The sequence below is a fragment of the Taudactylus pleione genome, unplaced genomic scaffold, assembly GCF_031769625.1.
Source record: "Taudactylus pleione unplaced genomic scaffold, aTauple2 ptg000065l, whole genome shotgun sequence".
Lineage (NCBI taxonomy): Eukaryota > Metazoa > Chordata > Amphibia > Anura > Myobatrachidae > Taudactylus > Taudactylus pleione.
The window spans coordinates 2,464,589-2,487,201 of NW_028284467.1; the positions used below are offsets into that span (position 1 = coordinate 2,464,589).

The window sequence follows — 22,613 nt, forward strand, 5'->3', positions numbered from 1 at the left end:
ACACAAAACCCGGGAGGGTGGTTTTGGCAAAACCAATCCAGATCCAAAACACAAAATCCGAAAAGTGGCCGGTGCACACCCCTACCCTAAACATATTTGCAGTGTAGTTTAAGATGCAAGAGGATCAGTAAATCATATACACACCATGATTGCCGACATTCTGGCTGCCCCTTCCGGGAGGTAGCAGCCAGATTGGCATAGCAGGGGGCATTTGTTGTGCAGGGTCGGGGGGCGTGGCCATGCGAGCACATAATATGGGGCCCTGCCTCCGATACACAATGTCAAGATTACCGACACTATGAAGCAATGGCGGGGCCAAAATGACACAATTCAGCGTGAATCGTGTCATCGACCACACCTCCTGCTTGTAACCACAGGGGGGGCCGGAGGGGTCGGCGGCCCACGGGAGGCTTGCCTGCCTTTACTGGGGGCCGGGAGCAGCACCTGATTTTCGGGAGGCTCCCGGCCGACTCTAGGTGGGTAGGCAAGTATGATACACACTGCATGCATCACAGTTGCAGTGCAGAGGACAGATAGGGGGGAAAGACTGGATGGCCATGGATGGGCGCTAAGACATCCGCAATTATATTTCTAAAAGGCAAAACTTGCCAAAAGCGAAACAGAATACCAAAGCTATCCACATACAATCGTCCTTCCGCCACCAAAACTCACTTTTCCCATTTCACATCACACTGAATATGCTAAAATGAACAATTTTTTTTTAGTAGTGACCCCAATCATACAGTATTATGGCACATTGTAGTGCAGCCCGATACACACTATTCCAAATAGTAGTACCAGCAGTACACATTCTGGACCTGATTTAGAGCCACACGCAATGACGATGTTCACGTAGTTTTTCAACTACGCATGCTCCAAAATTTCTAAAAAATGTTACAACAGTTCTGCAGGACATCAGCTGGAATGCCAGCTTGTGGCACACATCTCAGCCGCTGACAGCAGTGAGTGTGGGGAAACAGGGTAGTGGAGGATACAAGTTTAAAAGTTTACCCAAGTATCCGCCCCTGAGAGAAACACACTCCTCGTATTTACTTTTAAGTCCATGACAGGATGGAGACGTCCCTCAAGTCCTTGAAGCTGCTTTTATACTGTGGTGTGCCAGCTGATGCTGATTCTCTGCACCAGTGACAGTGCAACCAGCACAGCGCCCATGATCTTCACCACTGGGGAGCAAGTGAGGAGAAGAAAGGAGTGGGACAAAGTAGCCCTATCTGGGCCACTTCACAGAGTCTGGGGCTGGCAGGAGGAAAGTCTAGAGTCTCCCATACCCACTGAATATGGCACGGGTAGGCAACTATTGGTCCAACAGGCTTGTCCCCACTCTGTGTCAGTGGGGTTTTCCCTGCCAGTACAGCACCATCCTTTTTGCTTACAGACCTGCCCGTGCTTGCAGCTTGTGATGACTGATGGGGTGGCGGAGGCAGCTAAGGGATGTCAAAGCAGGGCTGAAGCTGGAAGGAGACAGCCGAGCCAAGATATGGCGACTCATCTGCAATTGGATGGGGAGTAACACAGCAAGATCTAATTGGCTGTTCTGTTTCTATGAAACCTGCTCATTTTAAAAGGCCAAAGGGTTTATTTATCAAGCAGTGAAAAACTTAGTGAAGTGGACCGGTGGAGAAGTTGCCCATGGCAAATAATCAGCTCCTACCTATTTTTTTATAGACTGTGCAACTTCTCCACTGGTCCGCTTCACTACGTTTTTCACTGCTTGATAAATAAACCCGCAAGTCACTACCCCCCTGTATTGTGTAAAATATGTAAAGGCAAACCCTGTTTACACACACACACACACACACACACACACACACACACACACACACACACACACACATTTATATACATAAATAATATACATATATATTCCTCAATGCGCAAGCCCTAATGGCTCCCACTGGGAGGAAAATGTCATAGATAGGACCAGCTGGGGTAAGTATGGGAGCCAGGGGGCCAGGACGGAGCCACGAATGGGTGGGTGGGGGATCAGAATGGAGCCGTGACAGGTGGGGTGGGTGGATGAAGTTGCGATTGGGGGGGGTGCACGAGTAGGAATAGAAGTAGGCCAGTAGAAAGGTGGTGGGCCAGCTAGAGAGGAGGTGAGGCTGCGCTAGGGCAGAAACATATGTGGCTTCACAGTCAAACTATGGTGTGTCCTGATGATGCGGGGGGGGGCGGACCCAAAACGTTGCACAGTAAAACACTGGATTTTGTTTGATTACTGCAGTCTGGGAGTGCTGTTTTTTTCTAAGATATATATTTGGAGGGGTATTCTACCCCAAGATGAGCACCCCAGCAAGTATCTATTTGGCTTCATTTTGCAGCGAGTGGCGGTATTGTGTATGCTATATATATATATATATATATATATATTATATATATATATATATATACCGTATATACACATAACAGTATCCACAAATATATGTAACTTGAAAAAAAAAAATATGATTTCTGTCAGTGCTTGCATATCTTTTACAAAAGCACTGTCTTAGGGGTCTATTTACTAAGCTGTGTTAGGAGATAAAGTGAACGGTGATAAGGTACTAGCCAATCAGCTCCTAACTGCCATTTTTCAAACACAGTCTGTGACATGGCAGTTAGGAGCTGATTGGCTGGTACCTTATCACCGTTCACTTTGGGGGTCATTCAGACCCGCTCGCGAGCGCAGGACGCTCGCAAGCGGGTCGATGTTCCCCCACTGCGCATGCGCACGATGGAGGGAGCTCCGTCGTGCGCATGCGCGAGACCCGGCGAGCGACGGGCTCTCCATCGCTCCGGGTCTCGCACCAAAGGGGGCGTGCTGTTGATGTTGATTGACAGCACGCCCCCTTTGGTGGGCGTGCTGGGGGCGTGCCTGCCAGACGGAGGTGTTCCCATGGGAACGCCTACCGCCTGAAGCCAGCCCCACTGACATCACTAGTGATGTCAGTTGGAGTGATTTTGGCTCTGATAGAGCCAAAATCACTCCAGGGCTTGTGGCAGCGAGACCCTACCGCAGGGTCTCCATCGCAAGCCCGATGGTCGCGATGGTCAAGACCATCGCGACCATCATCATGGACGCTCGCATATGCTGTGGGTGGTCACCCACAGCTATGCAAGCGGCCAGGAGGCCGCTCCATTTTCATGGAGGAGGGCACTGATTCAGAGCGAGCGCTCTGGTCAGAGCGTTCGGCTCTGAATCAGGCCCTTTATCTCCTAACAAAGCTTAGTAAATAGACCCCTTAGGCTAGTGATCAGCAGCAGGACATCCCGATCAGTAGTCAGCGACTCACCTGTACTGCAGGATTGACATTGACACATGGTCAGCCAGGATCAGGAACCCGGTCAGCTGGGCCAATCCCTTCACAGACATAAGTTACTACTCTGCTAGGCAGTGTGCGGAGGTGGAGGCTGGCTGCACTTACGATGTCACACGACGTGGAGGAAGCACTGAGGGATGGTCAGTGATGACTTCCAACACACAGCTCTGGTGTTTGAACAGTGGGCGGCTCGGTGCTGGGGGAGGGGGGGCCATGGGGGATCTCAGTGGGTGGCTCAGGGTACGGGGAGGTAATCTCAGTGAGTGGCTCAGGGTGCTGGGGGATCTGGAGTTTCAGACAGCAGCTTGCAGCACAGGCTGCTGTAGCAAGAAAGAAACTCCTACTGTACAGCAGATGATGATGGGCGGCCTGGAGCTGCAGCTCCACCCGCCCCATTGTTAATCCGGCCCTGACTAGGATGCAGTATGCATTGTACAGTAATCACTAAGATGGCATAATGGTTAGCATTACCGCACAGCACTGAGGTCATAAGTTCATTTTTTGACCAGAACCCTATCTAGGAATGATGATGTTTGTCCATGCAAGATGACGTTTAGCCTCTTTCTGAGTTCCATTTTTTTTGGAGGGAAAAATCCGAACTCGGCGTGCAAACTCGAACCTATCCGAGCCTGCACATCCCTACTTAAAAGACAAATATTCTCTATACAGTACTGGGTATATTGGTGGTGCTATGTAGCTAAGCATTAATTATAATAATGCTGACTGCATTGTATGTACTGTAAGTTCCTAGATTGCTCTTTGTCTTTTATAGCAGTCACTAGTATGCTCTCTTCATCACTAGGATGTGCTTTATACTGTATTGTATATCTTATCACTAGTACTGGAAAAATTATCATACAAATAGTATATTATCTGTTTTGTCTTACAATAAATTTTTTTATGGTACATTAGTGACAGTATATTTGTTTAATTCTAACAATACCACATCTGTTGAATTCAGGGGCGGATTAGTAATTTAAAATGGACCTAGTGCAACATGTTAGGTGGAGTCGCAGCAATACTGTAGGTGGACACCTTATGTCAATGATGCAACTTAATCCAGCAGCAGGTACAGTAGTTCCCAGTTTTGGAAATAAAATGATTTTAGTTAAGTCTGTTAACTTGCTGTTGAATTAACCTAGTCATCACAACGTAGATCTCATTGTACCCAGCGACACCAAGAACGGAGCCTAATTAATTGGGCCGACACTTGTGTAAGGGACCCGGCTGGCCAGCTGTGCAGAGGGAATAATGCACATAGTAGTTGTCATTCATCTTTTTTCAGACAGGCTTGGTCATGCCCCAAGGATTTTCTATATACCTTGGACCCATCATTGCTCTCTATCGCTCAGATTGTATCCACAATAAAAAGACATTTGCCCCAATGTGTTACCAAAACAATATGTGTCATCCTATCTGAACTACCTCCCTTGCTTTAAAAAAAATAGTTTCAATCCTATAGGGCTAGGACAAGTAAAAAGTGAATTTCCAGATTAATTATAACAAAGATTCTAAGCAGCAATTTGCACACTGTCATACATATCACAACCTTCACTTCCAATGGTTTTTTGCTTCAAGTGTAGTACTGTCATTGGATTAACTAAGGGCCTGATCCAAAATTTATGCTAATGCATTCGCAGTTGCGATCTCTCACAGACCGCAATAGCGAAAGTATGCTAATGTCTTCAAAAGTTTACCTGAACATAGGGACGCTCGCTGCTGACTTCTCACATCCATCAGATAACGTGCAACAACATAAATATCTGTAACATTGACGCAGATCAGACAGCCACGCAGATTGTAAGTCAAGTCTGACCTGCCTCAAACACTGCAGCTCTCCTGACACGCTGAGAGCTCTCATACTGCCAAGGAGAAGATCACAATGGCTAATTTATGCACGCCCGTGAAGCGGTGTCTAAACTGTCAGCTTTTCTAACCATCCCCCTGTAACCTCCCCCAAAAGCTGACTGAGCTAAGCACTCGCAACTTGGTCGATGTTTGCCCACTGGGCATGCGCACGATAGAGCCGGCTCTCTGGGGCTTGCGGCCACAAGACCCTACCACAAGGGTCTCGTCGCAAGCCCGATGGTCGTGATGGTCTTGACCATCGCGACCATCAACCTGGCCACTCGCTATAGCTGTGGGTGGTCACCCACAGCTATGCGAGCGGCCAGGAGGCCGCTCCAAAAAAAAAAAACGCCCTAATTCAGAGCGTCTGGCTCTGAATCAGAGCCACAGTGCGGAGTATGTGTATGCACAATGGCTAACAATCGCTCAATCTGCATAAATATCATTGTGCAAATCTCGAAATCAGGCCCTAGAGCATTACAATGAATGTAAATTATAGGACAGTGGAAAGTATGCAAAAGGTTGTGTTCCATTCACCCAGCCAAGGTCACAGTAGTGTGTATATTTGCTGTTCCTGTGGCTTCTGTTTATTTTTATGTGGTAGGAAAGAAAACAAAGCTAAATAGCAGAAAACTTTGCACTTTCGGATTTTGATATCTCCCAATGTCAAAGAATCCCACTATCACAGCACAGAGCAGAGTGCAGCAGCTATCAACTCCGGATCTCCAGAACTGAGAGGAGAATACTTGTAAAGAGTTTTTACAATGTTCACTTGTTACACTTAAGCTGTCAATAACCAGACTATTTTCATCTTAAAATGACATAGATGTAGAGATATGGGAATTCTATAATAACAGCTAATGTGGGACTTGATTTCAGCTGTTTATGCCACATTAATGTGTTGTATCTTGTGAAGGAATCACAGTATTGAGCTATTTAACTGAATTTAGGTTTTATATTTGGGGTGATGTGCTATGCTTCCCATAACTTGTCTCCTTCCCTACAGATAACATCATGACAGTCCGAATCGTTTTGCCTCTTCTACTGGTTGTCATGCAGATTTCTCTGGCAGATTTCTCCTGTTCATTATGCAGAACTTTCAGCCAACCTATGCAAGCTCAGGTTGAGAAAGAAATAGTTCTGGAAGTGGCCAAGCAGAATATTCTGAGCAAACTTCACTTGCATCAGCGTCCAAATATCTCGCACACGGTGCCCAGAGAGAGCCTGGCACTGGCTCTGCAGCGATTGAATATCACGTTAGATGAGGATCATTCAGTAGAGCTGCCAACCCAGGATGGTGAAGGTGATAAAAACTTAGATCTTGAGCAAAACCATGAAATCATCAGCTTTGCTGAAATAGGTGAGAATCTAGAAGTGGGTATTTATGTATGCCTGGAAAAAGGTGAATTAGCAGTGCGCTTATCTAGAGTACACAACTTAAATGGGAGCTGCTAAAGCTGGAGATCACCACTCTCCCATAGAAATAGAACAAGAAAAAAAATAGCTTGCGTTTACCTTATGAAATTAGTGTGGTTAAGTGATAATTGAAACCTTAATTAAGTATTAACAGTGCTAGTTTAGTAAAGGTATAAATTAATTTAATTTTAGCTCATATGAATAAATTTAGGACAGACAAACCAACATGAATAACATAGGGAGGGGTAGTGAGAGGAAAAAAAGGGGGGGAAGGGTGAATAAAAAATTCAAAAGGATAAAAAAAGTAAAAATATAAAAATATAAAAAAAACTGGATTGCGGCTATGGGGGATTCTGACGGCGTACGGGATGAAGTGTGGGATGCACAGGCAAAGGGCCCGCCGCTGTCACTGAGTAATATGTCACGTCCCTGGCGCCGACAGTGTTCCCCGGTCCAAAATGTATTCATCTGAGCTAAAATAAAATTAATTTATACTTTTAATAAACTATCATTGTCAATACTTAATTAAGGTTTCAATTATCATTTAACCACTCTAATTTCTTAAGGTGAACGCAAGCTATTTTTTTCTTGTTCTGTATTATATGCTAAGGCTGTATAAAATAGAACACACTATATTTATATTTCATGACAAATGTTCATTGCATTATATATGAGATTCTGACGCGTGTTATACATAAGCTAAATGGCTAATATTTGTGTTCATTTTACTTTATCAAGAAGGAAATGCATTATGTTAGAAAGAAAAAAATAATCTACCTGGAGATGTAACGATATACATATAGATATTAGATATAATGTGTGATCATAAAGGTGTTGGATTATTTATTTATTTATTTATTTATTTAGCTAGTTAGTTGTTGTTGCTAGGTCATATTGATTGGATTTGTTGCCTCTCATAGTATAGGAGCATACTCTTTTGGCATGGTAGTGTAGTGTTTTAGACTTTTCTCGAGAAAATATCATAGAGAATAAATAACATTTTCTAGTACTACCACTTTTACCCATCATTTGATGCACAGGTTTTTTCTGGTCCCAGCCTGTACCCCTCTTCACACAGAAAAGCAAATTCCTGGGTCAAGCATTTGGATCCGGTAATTTGCGGATCAACCCAGGTTTTTCTTCTGTGTGAAAGGGCAAATCCGGGTCGCAATTATCAGAACTTCGACCCTGGTAAAAATCAGGGTTGAAGTCCTGGGAATATAAACCCAGTTTGACCCTTTCACACAGAAAACGGACCCGAGTTGATCCGCAAATTACCGGATCCAAATGCTTGACCCAGGAATTTGCTTTTCAGTGTTAAAGTGGTATTATTCTGAAATACAATTAGGGTATGTTGGAATATGTGTGTACAAGTGGCAGTGATATTGCAAAGTGTAGGTACACACCAGCAGATGTCCATAGTCAATGAACAGTCCAGTATGTAACCAGTGAGGTGATTTACTCAGCAGCATTGTGAATTGTACAGTCATACTCACAGTTATGCATACCAGCCAGTTACAGTATGTAGGTAGCAGTGCAGGATGCAAGCAGTAGCAGCATCTCTAGCGTTGTGGATCACCGGCAATATACAGGGTCCCTCTGAGCTAAGTGGAAGACGTGGAGCTCCAACAAAGTGACAAGTTGGCTCCGCACATGTCCAGAACTAAGGTCAGTGGCCATCTTGGTTAGGGATTTGAAGCCTCCTTGTAGGAACAAATAATGAGTATACGCAGTAAAACTCTCCAGCTTCAACACCCCCCGCCCCTCGCTACCAGCTTCTCCATGTTACACAAACATTTAATTTCAGCTTCCTTGTAGCAACCCGTAACTTTAGGTTAGACAAGAAAACATCTCAAATGGTTCTAGTCTACTTTTCTTGGTAGATGCATCAGCAAGATTACTCTCACTGATTGCATTGACTATATCAATAGTCTCTTTCCTCATGAATTCAGGACTACCTTTATTCTCACCATTGTCAATGTCTTCCATAGTTGTGACACTCAATTTTTGGCTCTTGGCTTTGGTTCCTGGATGTCTTGAGGTTCAAGGAATGCAATTTTTGCAAACTTCTCATCATATCTTTTAGGTAGGTTTCCAATATTTGATCTCACAGAAGTTATTTTTTTGTGGTTGACTGTCCATGGTGGTAGACTCTGGTTCAGATATGTCTGCAGCTCCTGGCATATCCAGTGACACATACTTGCTCTGCATTTCAAATTCTAGCTTTTCAGTCATTTGTGCTGTTTCTTTAAATATGACATCTCTTGATTTGACATGCTTTCAGACACTTGGGGTCCAGAGTCTGTAACCCTTACTTTTATGGCAATAGCAAAACATGATGCACATAATTGATTTTGAATCCAGTTTGCATCTTCTCTCCTTTGTTATGTGCAAGTGTTATGATACTCAAAACCTGCTTCATATGAACCCCCTAGAACCGAGGCTAGTGAGGTCTTCTGCCAATAACAACCCCCCATTGTTGTTCCCTTAGAACTAGGTGACGTTCACTGGTACTTAGGTGGCCACCTGGACTTATCACTTGGGGTAGTAGAAGTTCACACGAAGATACAGTGGGATGCAGTGGTGAGAGAGACAACAGGAACAGAAGCTGGTATACTATTGATGCGGCTTTGAGAGCCAATGATGCGGCTTGGAGTTGGTTGCAGAAGTGAGTAATAAAACAATGCGGCTTTGAAAGTCGATGGTGCTGCTTGGAGCCGGTTACAAAAGCTTGTACACAGTTGATGCGGCTTAGAGTGTCGATGGTGCGGCTTGCAGCCAGTTACAGAAGCTTGTACACAGTTGATGCGGCTTGGAGAGCCAATGGTGTGGCTCGGTGCTGGATGCAGACGTGAGTAATGACTGATGCGGCTTTGAGAGCCAATGGTGCGGCTTGCAGCTGGTTACAGAAGCTTCCACACAGTTGGTGCGGCTGAGAGAGCCGATGGTGTGGTTCAGAGCCAGATGCAGAAGTGAGTAATAATCTATGCTGCTATGAGAGCCAATGGTGTGGCTTGCAGATGGTTACAGAAGCTTGAACACAGTTGATGCAGCTTAGAGAGCTGATGGTGCAGCTAGGAGCCGGATGCAGAAACGAGTATTAATCGATGCGGCTTTGAGAGCCAGTACATGAGTTTGAGTACTAGTTTATGTACTAGTTAATGTACAAGTTAGTGTACAAATTGATGTACTGCGTCCTTAAGAGTTGGTACACAAGTTGGTGTACAAGTTAGTGTACTGCGTCCTTAAGAATTGGTACACAAGTTGGTGTACAAGTTTGTGTACAAATTAGTGTACTGTGTTCACAAAATTTGGTACACACTTTAGTGTACTAGTTCATGTACAATGATATGGCTTTGAGAGGCGGTGGCAGCACGAACGCTGCTGATACGGCTAAGGAGCCGTGGGAGAGGCTAGAGAGCCGGTGGTAGCACGGACGCTGCTGATGTGGCTAAAGAGTCGTTGGAGAGTCTGGAGAGCCGGTGGAAGCACAGACGCTGCTGATGTGGCTAAGGAGCCATGGGAGAGGCTGGAGAGCCGATAACAATGTAATACCACTGGAATACCCTTCCACGAGGTGATACAGAAAGCTGTCGATGGGGCTGAGCCGAGAGGACCTACGGGAACTCTATAGACGGCGAGGCGGCAAAAGGTCAGCATATTCAAATAGGAAGACAAACCAATCATGCTGTGCTATGGATAACACATGACCTCCTGAGGTGTTCAGATTGCCTAGCAACTGAGGGAAGCAGAACAAAGGCGTCATGAGAAGGTAAACTGCCAGAAGGAGACAAGTCGTGTCCGCGACTTGTAACAGCTAGTAGGCATTACTTCCAAATCTTCTGAGATGCTTTACATTTGGTTTTCTTCCTGACCATGCTTCAACTGATGTTTTGTCTTTTAAGGCAACTACAGGAGAATGATTTTTAAGGTAGATTGACATGGAAACTGCTTCCGCCCAAAATCACTTTTTCCAGGTCCTTTAGAATACAACAGGCTCTCAGCACTAGTGTGCAGTTTGCTCGCTTACACAGTTTTGTCAGTAGTGTATGCAATGGACAATTGATGTTCAACTAAGTTTTTGTTTAGGAAGAATTCAACATCTTTGTTTAGATATTCTCCACTATTATCAGATCTCAGGGTTTTGAGGCTGTGACCAATTTGATTCTTCAAATCTCTTATAGTCTGCTGTTTTCTTCACTACTTCAGACCTCTCCTTGATGAAGTATCATTCTTGTGATGTTATCAGTGAACGCTATGAAGTATTTGTAACCACGTATTGACTTGACTTCCATTGGATCACACACATCTGTATGTACTAACTCCAGTGGTGCTTCAGTTTGATGACTTTGGAAATTACTGACGTTTTTGTTTCCCTGTTATACAACTTTCACCTACAGGTTTCTAGGTTTCTCTGTGTTAGTTCTGTAGCATCACTGATATGCTATGACCATCTAATTCAGTAAGTTTTGAACACTGTCATACCCAAGGTGACCAAATCTTCTGTGCCAGAGTTCCATAGACTGTGAACCAGTTGTCATTATCGCGTAACACTGTTGTGTGTCAAGGACGTACAATTGACGGCACCGGGTACCTTTTGCCTACGGTGTCTTTTCTGTTCCATACAATGCATTTTCCTCTTGCGAAGTGAACTCTGTGACCTCTTTGTTCTAAAACCCTGATGGCTGTAAGATTTGTTCCCATTTCTGGTAGACATGTCTTGGTTTTTGTGACTCTTGTTTTAGTCCCAAATTCTCAAGCAGGCTGTAATTGTTCCAACTTTTATAGGTGCAAACACTTAGGAGCTCTTTCAGACCCACTCGCTAGATGCGTACGCTTGCTCCCAGCATTTGCAAATTTGGCTAAGTGACGGCATGGCAGGCGATCGCACGGCAAGGCATCAGCACGCCCACTTTGTCTTGGTGTGCGATCGCTTTGTGTATGTAGATGCCCACCAGCCTGTCTTAAGATGCCCACTAGAGCACGTCATCTCCAGGGGTTCATGCAAGCATCAGTACATCAGGTACCATTGGCAGCGAACGCAGTGCTTAATGTTGCATATACCCTGCCACAAGCACTGCGATCACTTCAGAGTGAAATTCCACCAAGTGAAAGGGACTCTGACGCTACCTTTTAAATATGCAAGCCTCTGAAATGGCGTTGAGACACTCAGGCACGTCTGCGTTCGCACCTCCACTCCCCCATTTCTAGTGGTCAGCCGCTGTAACCACCCACAACCAGTCTCTCCTGTCACTCACTCTACTGGGCAGTCAATGCGCAGCGAGCGAACGCATCCCGATCTCTTGCATTGGTTTGTGCACATGCATTGCGATGCGCATGCATGCACAGATAACGACTATCGGCCAGCTACGAGCTCTCGTATCATAGCGAACAGTTCTGAATCAGCCCCTTAATTCCTAATTCCTTTGATAGTTATAGGATCACATGTGACTAATGTGGTGAACAACTCTTGCAGCTGAAATTCCTGGTAGCACCTGAATCGATATATATACCAACAATTTCTTCTGCGACTGTCTGTGTCACTCAATGCTGATTCAGCTTTGTCATTGCATTTCTTATTCTGCATAGCACTTATTTGCTTTTACTTACATGCAAATGCTTTGTGATCTATTCTGTGACATATATAACACTTGAACTTGATTTTTCTGAGCTTCTCATGTTTAGTGTGTAAGGCAGTACTCTCAGTGTTCCTAGACTGTAGCAATTTTGCTATGACTGTGTCCGTGGTTAACTTGGCTGTGTTTGCTTCCAACTCAACTAGAAAGTCAAACTCAAATCAAGTTAAATTCTGTAGCATCACTGTGGTGATCTCTTCATCATCTACTTGTACTCCTACAGACATTTGTGGAGAAATAGGCATCATTCTGTCAATGTAGTCACTCATACTGCTACATTCACATAGCTCCTTAGTATACAATATACATCTCAGACTTATTCTTCTCATTAGACCCCATCTTAATATGCTGCCTGCAGTGCTGTCCACTTGTCTTATGCTGACAATTTACCATATATGATACACATGCTGTTCAACACTCAAACCAATTGTACCAATATACTAATGTCTCTTTCTACATCATGTGGGCTTGGACTGTCACCAGGTTCTACTGTAACCTTTCACAGACTTTCACCCTTTAGTTGCATCTCCATAGCAAACTTCCATGTTAATGCATAATTCTCTGCACCTTTTAGCATGACAAACCCCAGTATGAGTGTAGCTTCTGTGTTCATACTTTTTACTCGCTTGACTATGCAGTTCCTTTACACTGCACTGGAAACACTCTGTGCTGTCTTCACTGTGTGTTTGCAGGTGTCTAAAATTTCATCTATGTGCTCCTGAGAGTTCTAGTAGCTTCTGTGCCTGTGCCCATAACCTGTTGGCATATGTATCTACAACTGGCGGTGGTATGTCAGAATGTAAGTACACATAACTACTGGGGTGGTTTATTATGTAGTAATGTGAAATGTATAGCCATACTCACAGTTATGCATACACAGACACTTTGCATGGAGCAGAGCATACTAGTCACTAGCCGGTGACTTATATGGATAACAGTGCAGGATGCAAGCAGAACTAGCATCTCTAGTGTTGTGGATCACCAGAAATATACAGGGTGTCTCTGAGCTAAGTGAGAGACATCCATCTACTACTGTGGTGCTCCAACACGACAAGATGGCGCCGGCATGAGCAGATGTAAAGACAATGGCCATTGGGTAGAGATTTTAATGTAGGAAACAATATGGAGTACTGTAGCAAATAAATGTAATTTCCAAAACTTATTCTATAAAATACTAATTACAAATTATCTCATTACATTTACCCTGTTGATTTAAGGTCATATAGAGTCTCAGATAAAGTAAATATTACAAAATACACATACTAACCAGTTTATTGGGTAAGCGTCTGGCTTTGTGTGCTTGTGTCACTCACTGTATAATGCAGGAAGAATGTACACACAGATAGTGGAGATATGTATGAAGCCAGCCTGTGGTGCTCCTACATATGGCACATTTAAAAACAATGGATTTACCGATCATACACTACCTGTCAGAAGTTTTAGAACACCTCCACTGTTCCAGCTTTTAATAAAATCTAAGCATTTCTAATCCAGTGAATAACCTGCAATGATACAAAGGTGAGCAGTAAAACTACTAGAGGTTAAAAAAAAGTTAAGATTAACAAAAAAGTGAAAAATAATGTAAATTTCAGGGTTGTAAACCATGCCTTTTTCAGGAAACACATAAAAGAACTTGCAGCTCTTCTGCAGCAATAAAAAAGAGGCATGCTTGGGCCATGAAGCACCACCAGTGGACTGAAGATTGGAAGAAGATTGATGGACTGAATCAAAATTTTAGGGGTTCAGTATGCCATTGAGTAGGTGAACATATGGTTCCTCAGTGTTGTTTAAGACCATGGTTTGCTATTAAAAGCATTCTCCTTTTAAATTTTTGGCCTAAACATGCCGGGAAGCGGCTTTATAAATGGAATCAGTATGATTTACCGCCAGCCGCAAGGCCCGACAGCCGCTGCCCGACACAGGAGGAAATCCTGATCGTCCTAAGGTAAGTACTAACTAACCTAATTCCCTCCCCTAACCCTAACCCTCCCTTAGGGGTGCCTAACCCTAACCTCCCCCCCAAGTGCCTAACCATAATCCCCCCTCTAAGTGCCTAACCCTAACCCCCCTCTAAGTGCCTAACCCATACCCCCCCTTCCCCGCAGCTTAAACCCAGGGGGGTGCCTAACCCTAACCTCCCCCAGGGGGTGCCTAAGCCTAACCCCCCTTCCCCTAGCCTAAACCTAACCTCCCGGGGGGGTGCCTAACCCTAAGTCCCCCCCGAGAGCCCTAAACCTAACCCCCCCATGCGCCTGTCCGCGCCCGGCTTACCTTCAGTCGGTAGGCCGGGTGTCATGCTCCCGGCGTAGGTCTAATGACAGGCGTCGGGATTTCGACGCCTGTCATTAGTGCCTTGCCGGGATTAAGCAGTCGGGAAGTCGGCTGTCTGGATTAGGTCCGCCGGCTTCCCGACTGCATAAGTTATAAATAAACCCCTGTGACACCCTGTGAGGAAGTGTGATGGTCTGGGGCTTTTTTGCTGGATCCTGACTCAATGACTTGCACAGAGTGAATGGCATCCTGAACCAAAAGGTCTACCACATCATTATTGCAGTGCCATACAGTACACTCTCATCGTACAGTAAGATAATGATCCAAAACATACCTCCAGATTATGTCAGAAAAAGACAGTTGGCTTCAAATCATAGAGTTGCAAGCACAGGGCCTGATGTAGAGGTGCATGCAGTGTTGATGCCGCATGCAAGGGGCCAATGTTTTCGGTCTGCACATCCAAATCGCACTACGCATGCGCCCGATGCATTACTGCTCTAAAGCTGCATACACACTAAATGATTTTAGTGGATGCTAACGATAGCGTTCAACGATATATTGTTCATATCAATAAGTGTGTATGCAGTGAACGACCAATGATCCTGCTGGGCGATAACGATATCTGTTGTCATCCGTACATGCAGGCCAATCTGACAATATCGTCAAGAATTGCCTGTTCATAGATGTGGCAGGATGACTTCACCGAAAGATATTTTTCAGTGTGTACACCCAATGTCGTTTGTCCTGCACTACAGAAAGTTCAAGGGAAATCTTTCAGCCGGAGCATGACTAATGATCGATGTCGTAATCATTCAATCGCTCATTTAAATTGCCTAGTGGATACACGGCATTAGACGCAGAACAAATGTGGATGCAAGAGCTGGGGATTTCAGTGGGTGTTCCTGGGATTCCTGGGAGGTAACATTGAGGTGGTTAGCCAGACGCGAGAGTTCAGTGGTCAGCACCTGCATCTAAAGACGCAGTTGCACTGACACAGGTGACCATGTTCAGACAGAGCTTCTGTGCTTTCATATGGCTGGTGCAATCTCTGATGGTGTGATCATGTGATCTATAGCGTATCTTTATAGATAAAACAATGGATTATGCGCTGCAGCCGGTCCGCTCTGAGTAGGAAGACCATCAATCACGGCACTAGCATAAAGACGCAGCAACAGGACAATATTTGATTTCCATTGTAGAAAGAATTCCACAAGCGTGTTTAAAGGTCATGTTGTAAATGTAATAGCCTTCGACTTGCAAGCATCAGCGACTGAGTCTGCCCGATGTTTTAAAGGGGCAAGCATTTAAAAGGCAAAACCTGGTAAATATTTGGCACTTTAAAACAATTGATGAAACATATGCCCCAGGTTTCTAACTTCTGTCTGGTGATCATACAGCTAATTAACAGCCTTATTTGTCAGACCACCTGTGAGAGGCTGATAGAAAATGTGTCATTAGCTAGTCTCAGTCTCCCACTACCTGGGGAACAGGCAGCAGGCCTGTTGAGAGACAGTGTGATTACTGGCTGTAAGTACTGTGCTAAAACATATGTTTTAGCAAAGTGTGGGTTTGTAGAAGTGGAGATGTTGCCTATAGCAACCAATCAGATTATACTTAACATTTATCTAGCAGCTTCTATAAGATAATAGCTAGAATCTGATTGGTTGCTGTGGGCATCAGCTTCACTTCTAAAAACCTGCACTTTAGTAAATATATCCCTGATAGAGGGAAATCAACTTGTTTAGTTAATGCCAGGCAGGCAGGCCCGGTGACAGGGGGGGACTTGGGGGAAACATGTACTGGGCCCCAAGCTTCCGAAGGGCCCGGCCCAATCCACCCCAGTAAATGAAACTGCCAGTTGAGCCTGAACTACCTAGCCTACACCGTGGCCACCACTGAGCTGAGGCCTGGTGATCTTCTGCCCAGACAGCGATGTGAACAGGGATGCAGCGTCCATGTGACATCACTGGACACGCCGCCCCACCCAGTGCTCCCAAGGCCCTGGGTCTGCTGTCAGTGCATCTCCTCAATCTCGCTTTTCGCCCACAGCACCACCCCCGCTGAGGCTCACCGTGTTCGGTGCCATGGAGTTCTGGTGCCTGATAAACGTGCGGGTCAGCGGGGAGGCGGTGCAGGACTTTCTCAGAAGCGGCCATGACGAGCTGGACACCACCTTAGTGTATGCTGCTGGGGAGAATCAGTGGATGCTTAGGAGACTCGGGCTCGGAGAAAGAGGTGAGAGGCACTGCTTTTTCCAGATATACTGGGGGTATCCGCCAATCAGGAGTCGGTGTGGAGGTATGGAAGTGGACCCTGAGGTGATGATTGACAACTGATAACATTAGCCATGTGTCATGTTTCTCTAGGACAGTCCCTGTGTTTGTAGCCATGTTCCTGTGTTTCTGTAGTGTCACCATAGTGAACACACTGTATAGACTGTGCTCAATTTTTTTTATTTTTGTGAATGAACTAGAAAATTACCAGCCAGAAGTTGTCTCATATAACCTTATTTAAAATAAGATATCAAGTTCTTCTGCACCTTAGGCTTATTTTTCTGTTATTGAGGCATATAATGAGTTTTTAGGGTACACTGTGGCGGTATATAATGTGATTTTAGCATACACTGTGGCACATAGTGTGATTGTAGTGTACACTGTGGCATATATTGTGATACTAGGGCACAGTGCAGCATAGACTGTTATTTGGGGGCACTTTGCCGCATATCATTTGATTTGGGGCACAGTGCTGGATGGGGGCCCCAAATATATAGGTGTACCGGGCCCCAAGATTTCTGTTGCCGGCCCTGCAGACAGGCCATGATTTGCTTTTATGTTTTGTTTGTTTTATGTTGCTAATAAAACTAGCTACATATATTATTATCAAGGCCCTGGGCTGGTGTGAAATTGACTGGCTGCAGAATAAAAAGTGTAAGCATTTAGCCCAGGAGATAGCACCTGTAACCTGATATTGTCACTCATGATTTTACGATTTATTTTTTTCTTCAACTGTTCATTTGTTCTATGTACTTTAATTTAAGTACATAGAGACATTAAAATGTGTAAAGTTCAATAAAATCTGGAAAAATGGAGGTGCTCTAAAATTTTTGGTTCCTATGTATGAATATAGTAGAGGGCAGTGGAGGCAATCTTCTTGCCTTTGAAAAAGCTTACAGTGAAACGCACGTCGGCAGTATGCCCCGCCGTGTGTTAATCCATGCTCAGTATTAATTAGAAACTACATTTGTCCAGTTACAGGACATCAGGACATTAGATAGGGTGTGTGAGCCTGCTTATTTACTGTATGTTTAACCAACTGCTATAATGGTAATGAGGTTTAATATTCAGTGTTCATATTATCCTTATTTTTTGATCTGGTTACACAGCAAGTGTTTGCTGGGTATGATAAGACTCTGTAATTAACCAGTTACAATAGTATTTGGTTGTAATAATCGTCCAGTTACAGGACGCTACATTGTGTCTAAATTTGCATATCTATTATACAGCTAACCAGTATTTAAACTGGTGACAATATTTAACATCTATTGTCCGTGACAACTATATTGTGCTATTAAACGCAGAGATAAATTCATTATACTGTGACACAGCATGGGCAACGTCCACGTTGGGTGTAATAAACTAGTTTCAATAATACCTGATTGCAATACTCCAGTTACAGGATGTTATACTGTGTCTAAACCTGCATATTTATTATACAGTGCTTAAAAATGTCTCAGTGTGCATGAATCTATGTATCCACACTTCTTTTGAATTAACAGCAACTGGCAACAGTGTTTCAACATCTCCGCTAGCAATACTAGCACTGCTGCCTGAGTAGATTACAATCAGATCAATTCTTGCATTTATTCCTCTGTGACTATTAATATCAAATAAGTCACATTAAGAAGATTCGTGGCAAATTTTATGGTGGTAATATATCATTAGGGAATTGTTGATATATGTTAAGTAAATCCAGACACAAGTACATCAGATAATAAAGATATTTCCCTAAGTAAAACCCCTTAATTAACCAGACATTAATATACAGCAAGACACTTATAATAAATAATTGTTTAAGGATAGGTTGATGAGATCTTGTACTAATACTGGCACTTATCAAATAAGCATATATGTACCACACAATAAGTATTATATCAGCTATATTAGTACACTTTATGCATGATAAATAAATTAATCAATACATAAATTATAAGTATTGTTTCTATCCCATTATCTCTGGTCATATGTGGGAATGGAGATGTGTGGGTTCACCTATTAACTGAACCTCTTATCTCGAATACAATTATTATCCTTCCCAAGTACAGTATTAATTGCAGAGCTCCGCAAGAAGTAATTCTTAAATTACAAAGCATGGACATCTACTAATATTAATAATAAAGAAATACAAACACACGGCAGGGTTTCTTTTTGATTTTATTTCACTTGATTTATTACAAATAGTTACACAATTATTATTTTTTGTTTCAGTTTTTAACCTTTATTTCGCTGGATCAGGTTCATGTTGGAACTTTTTATTGCATATCTAATAAAGAAATATATATTTTATTACCATTTTCAGTCCTGTGCGCCATACCAAAAGACAAACTTTTTCTTTTCTTCTCTTACTAATATATACCCACTTGCACTGGATCTACTTCTTGTTGTACATAACCCCTTCCTCTCTATTGTATAGGACTTGGCCATATAGTATCACTTACCTACTTCAAGGACCTCTTCACCACAACCTCCACAAGATATGTGATCTATCTGAAGGTTTTCCAGCAAAAATTTTGCATCACTGTACTGGATGCAGTGGAATGTCCATTTAACCTTCAGACAGGATGCAGTCAGGAAGCCGATGGTCCAAATGCCGACCGCCGGCTTCCCGACTGTCAAATCCCGGCAAGGTATTAATGACAGGCGTCGAAATCCCGACGCCTGTCATTAGACCTACGCCAGGAGCCCAATGCCTGGCATACCGAACGAAGATAAGCTCGGCGTGGACAGCCGCAAGGGGGGGTGGATTTTTAGGGCTCACGGGGGGAGACTTAGGGTTAGGCACCCCCCTGGGAGGATTAGGTTTAGGCTAGGAGAAAGGGGGGTTAGGCACCCCCAGGGGGGAGGTTAGGGTTAGACACCCCCGGGGAGACTTAGGTTTATGCTGCGGGGAAGGGGGGTTAGGTTTAGGCACTTAGAGGGGGGTTAGGGTTAGGCACTAGGGGGTAGGTTAGGGTTAGGCACCCCTAAGAGAGGGTTAGGGTAGGGGGTAGGGTTAGGGGTACTTACCAAAATCAGCTGTCGGGATCTTCACCCCTGCCGGGCTTCTGCTGTTGGGATTTGGCCAGCGGTATTACATACTGATTCAGACCAAATGTCATGTTGAGCTTCTGCATGGGGTGTCAAATAACAAAGCAGTGCTAGGACTGTACCTAGAGCTCTTGAAACATCACCTAGTGTACACTGTGTAGACATGGCAACATGAGACCATATTGTACAACTTCCTGTGCTGAAATTCAGTATTATAATTGGTGACTATTTACTAAGCAGTATTAGGAGACAGAGTGAAAAATTATAATGTGCCAGCCAATCAGCTCCCAACTGTCATTTTTCAAACACAGCCTGTGAGATGACAGTTAGGATCTGATTGGCTGGCACCTTATCACTTTTCACTCTGTCTCCTAACACTGCTTAGTAAATAGAGCCATATAATTGTATATATACATTTACGTTACTTTAGCCCAGAACATATCTTTCAGTCATCACTACACATCTACACAACATATAATTGCTGGTGAAGGGTAGAGCGTAGTTAGAAACCATCTATATCCTGTAGTCCTGGGTCACGGCAACCTACTCTAGACTGCAGCATACCCTGGACCTTAGACATAGATCCAGTGTGCAGGGCTCCCCATTATATCCTGTTAGAGTCTGGCAATCTTGTTGAAGCTGGGATGGACATAGAAGCAGTAGGCAGAACCCTATTTGATGACAACATTTGTGGTATATCATTCCCTCTACCACAGCATGACACGATTTGGCTCATCACCCTGGTGTTGACGGTAGGTGTAATGATGAAAATCATATCATTATTTACCACCTACCCCCCCGACTGCATGGTACACCCCTCTACATCTCCCATCCGAAAAGTCAGTTGCTATAGTTTACTTCCCATTTAGTAGCCCTTCATATACTTTTGGGATAAAAAGTGCAGAGTATGTTGGTGCTATATAAATAAATTGTAATAAATACATTTAAGCTGCACCATTGCTTAAGATCAATGTTTGCATTTTTTATGTGCAGGTAACTTTCAGGGTGCTCTTCGCTTCCGTCTGTCTACTGAGAAAGAGAAGCGTGAGGAGATACACCAAGCACATGTGTGGATCTATCTAAAAACAACATCTCAGAGCAAGATGACTATTTCAGTGACTTGTACATTCCTGCCCAAGGACCATTCAATAAAAGGCACAGTGCAGGCAAAAGCTTTGAGTGGGAGCTGGTATATGGTTCCTCTACCAATGCTCAATGGAAATACTCTTGGGGATGGAGAAGAATATATCTACATAACATTCAGCTGCTTGGATTGCCAGAACCCACTTAAAATGGATAATATTAGTAATGTTCATCGTCCATTCCTGGCATTGAAAGTGCGCAACAAACAGGAGGACTCTCGAATCCGTAGGCACATCACTGAATGCACTGGTGACATGGATATTTGTTGTCTGAAGAAGTTTTACATTGATTTTAAAGATATTGGCTGGAGTGACTGGATAATTAGTCCAAAGGGTTATTTCATGAATCTGTGTGAAGGAAAGTGTCCTCTGCACCTGGCCAGAGCCCCAGGAATATCGGCATCTAGTTATACTGCTATCTCCAGCCTCATAAAGGCAAACAATGCATATTTTAATCTAAGTCTGTGTTGTGTTCCAACCAAGCGAAGGCCTCTGTCTTTTCTCTACTTCGATAGACACAATTCCATTATCAAGACAGACATGCCTGATATGATAGTGGAAAGCTGTGGTTGTACCTAATGTATATTCTCACTCTTTCTCACTATTCTCTCTCTTTTTTTCCCTTCACTTTATTAATCAGGTTACATGTATACTCAGTCTGTCTCCTCTTTTTGTTTTAATGAAGACCACTTCATTAGAGGGGCTGCCGAAGAGAGCAGGCATAGATAAAAAAGGTATATTGCTAAAATAATAATAATAATAATAATAATAATAATAATAATAATAATAAAAAATAAATATAAAAATAATATTTTTACCTATTATTGACTCTGAAATGGTCAGAAGAAAAGTGTATTTTTTCTTGTTTATTCCTTCATTGATCGATTGGTGGAGGCAGATGATCAAAATTTTAATATACTTGATAGAGAGATAAAAGTAGGTAAATTAATTTGAATAGACAGGTGATGATGTGATACTTGGAGAGTGAGCTCCAGACACCTTAGGGATCAGAAGGTGCTACAAAGGGATAGCTGCACCAGGGGTTAAAGTGGACCTGAACAGCATTCTGGCCCTCATTCAGAGCCAGTCGCTAGCGGCAGTACGCTCGTTCCGAGCGATGTTCGCACATCTGCGCATGCGTACGGTTTTTAGTACGCATGCGCGAACCAGTCAGTGCGGCCGAAAATCATTTGTACGCAATATAGCGAGTGCCTGCTATTTTGAGTGACAGAATGAGGTGTATGTGGGTGGTAACAGGGGAAGGTGCTTGAAAACGGGGAGTGGAGATCCGTTCGCAGGCATGCTTAAAGGTCAAAACGGGCGTTTTATGGGTGTGCATAATTAATATAGCAGCGTCATTGACCACGTCACTTGGTTTTTTTTAACTTAGAACTGCTCGCAAAATAGCGGTTGAAAAACCAACCACAAGAATAGCGAGCAGTTCATATCCTGTTTGATGTACTCGATTAATCTAATAAATAGCGGACATGACGTATGGTGCGAGCGGCCAGGGGGCGTTTTAAAGAAATAAAAGAGCGTATGTTTTGCTCGCTCGTTCAGACTTAGAGGTGTGAACAGACTGCAATGTGCGAACGGATCATTTGCATAGCCACTCCTTGTTTTTGAACGAACGAACGCAAATAGCGAACGGCTCTGAATGAGGGCCTCTGTCACTTG

The 22,613-nt window shown here is 43.7% G+C and overlaps 1 protein-coding gene across 1 annotated transcript; it reads left to right on the forward strand.

The window, feature by feature from the left end:
• Nucleotides 1–5,680: 5,680 nt before the first annotated feature.
• Nucleotides 5,681–21,515, forward strand: LOC148534611 (inhibin beta C chain-like). Its single transcript, XM_088466098.1, has 3 exons — nt 5,681–5,744; nt 6,175–6,528; nt 20,788–21,515. Exons 1-3 carry the CDS (start codon nt 5,681–5,683, stop codon nt 21,513–21,515), a joined length of 1,146 nt encoding a protein of 381 aa, XP_088322224.1.
• The last annotated feature ends 1,098 nt before the right edge of the window (nt 21,516–22,613 follow it).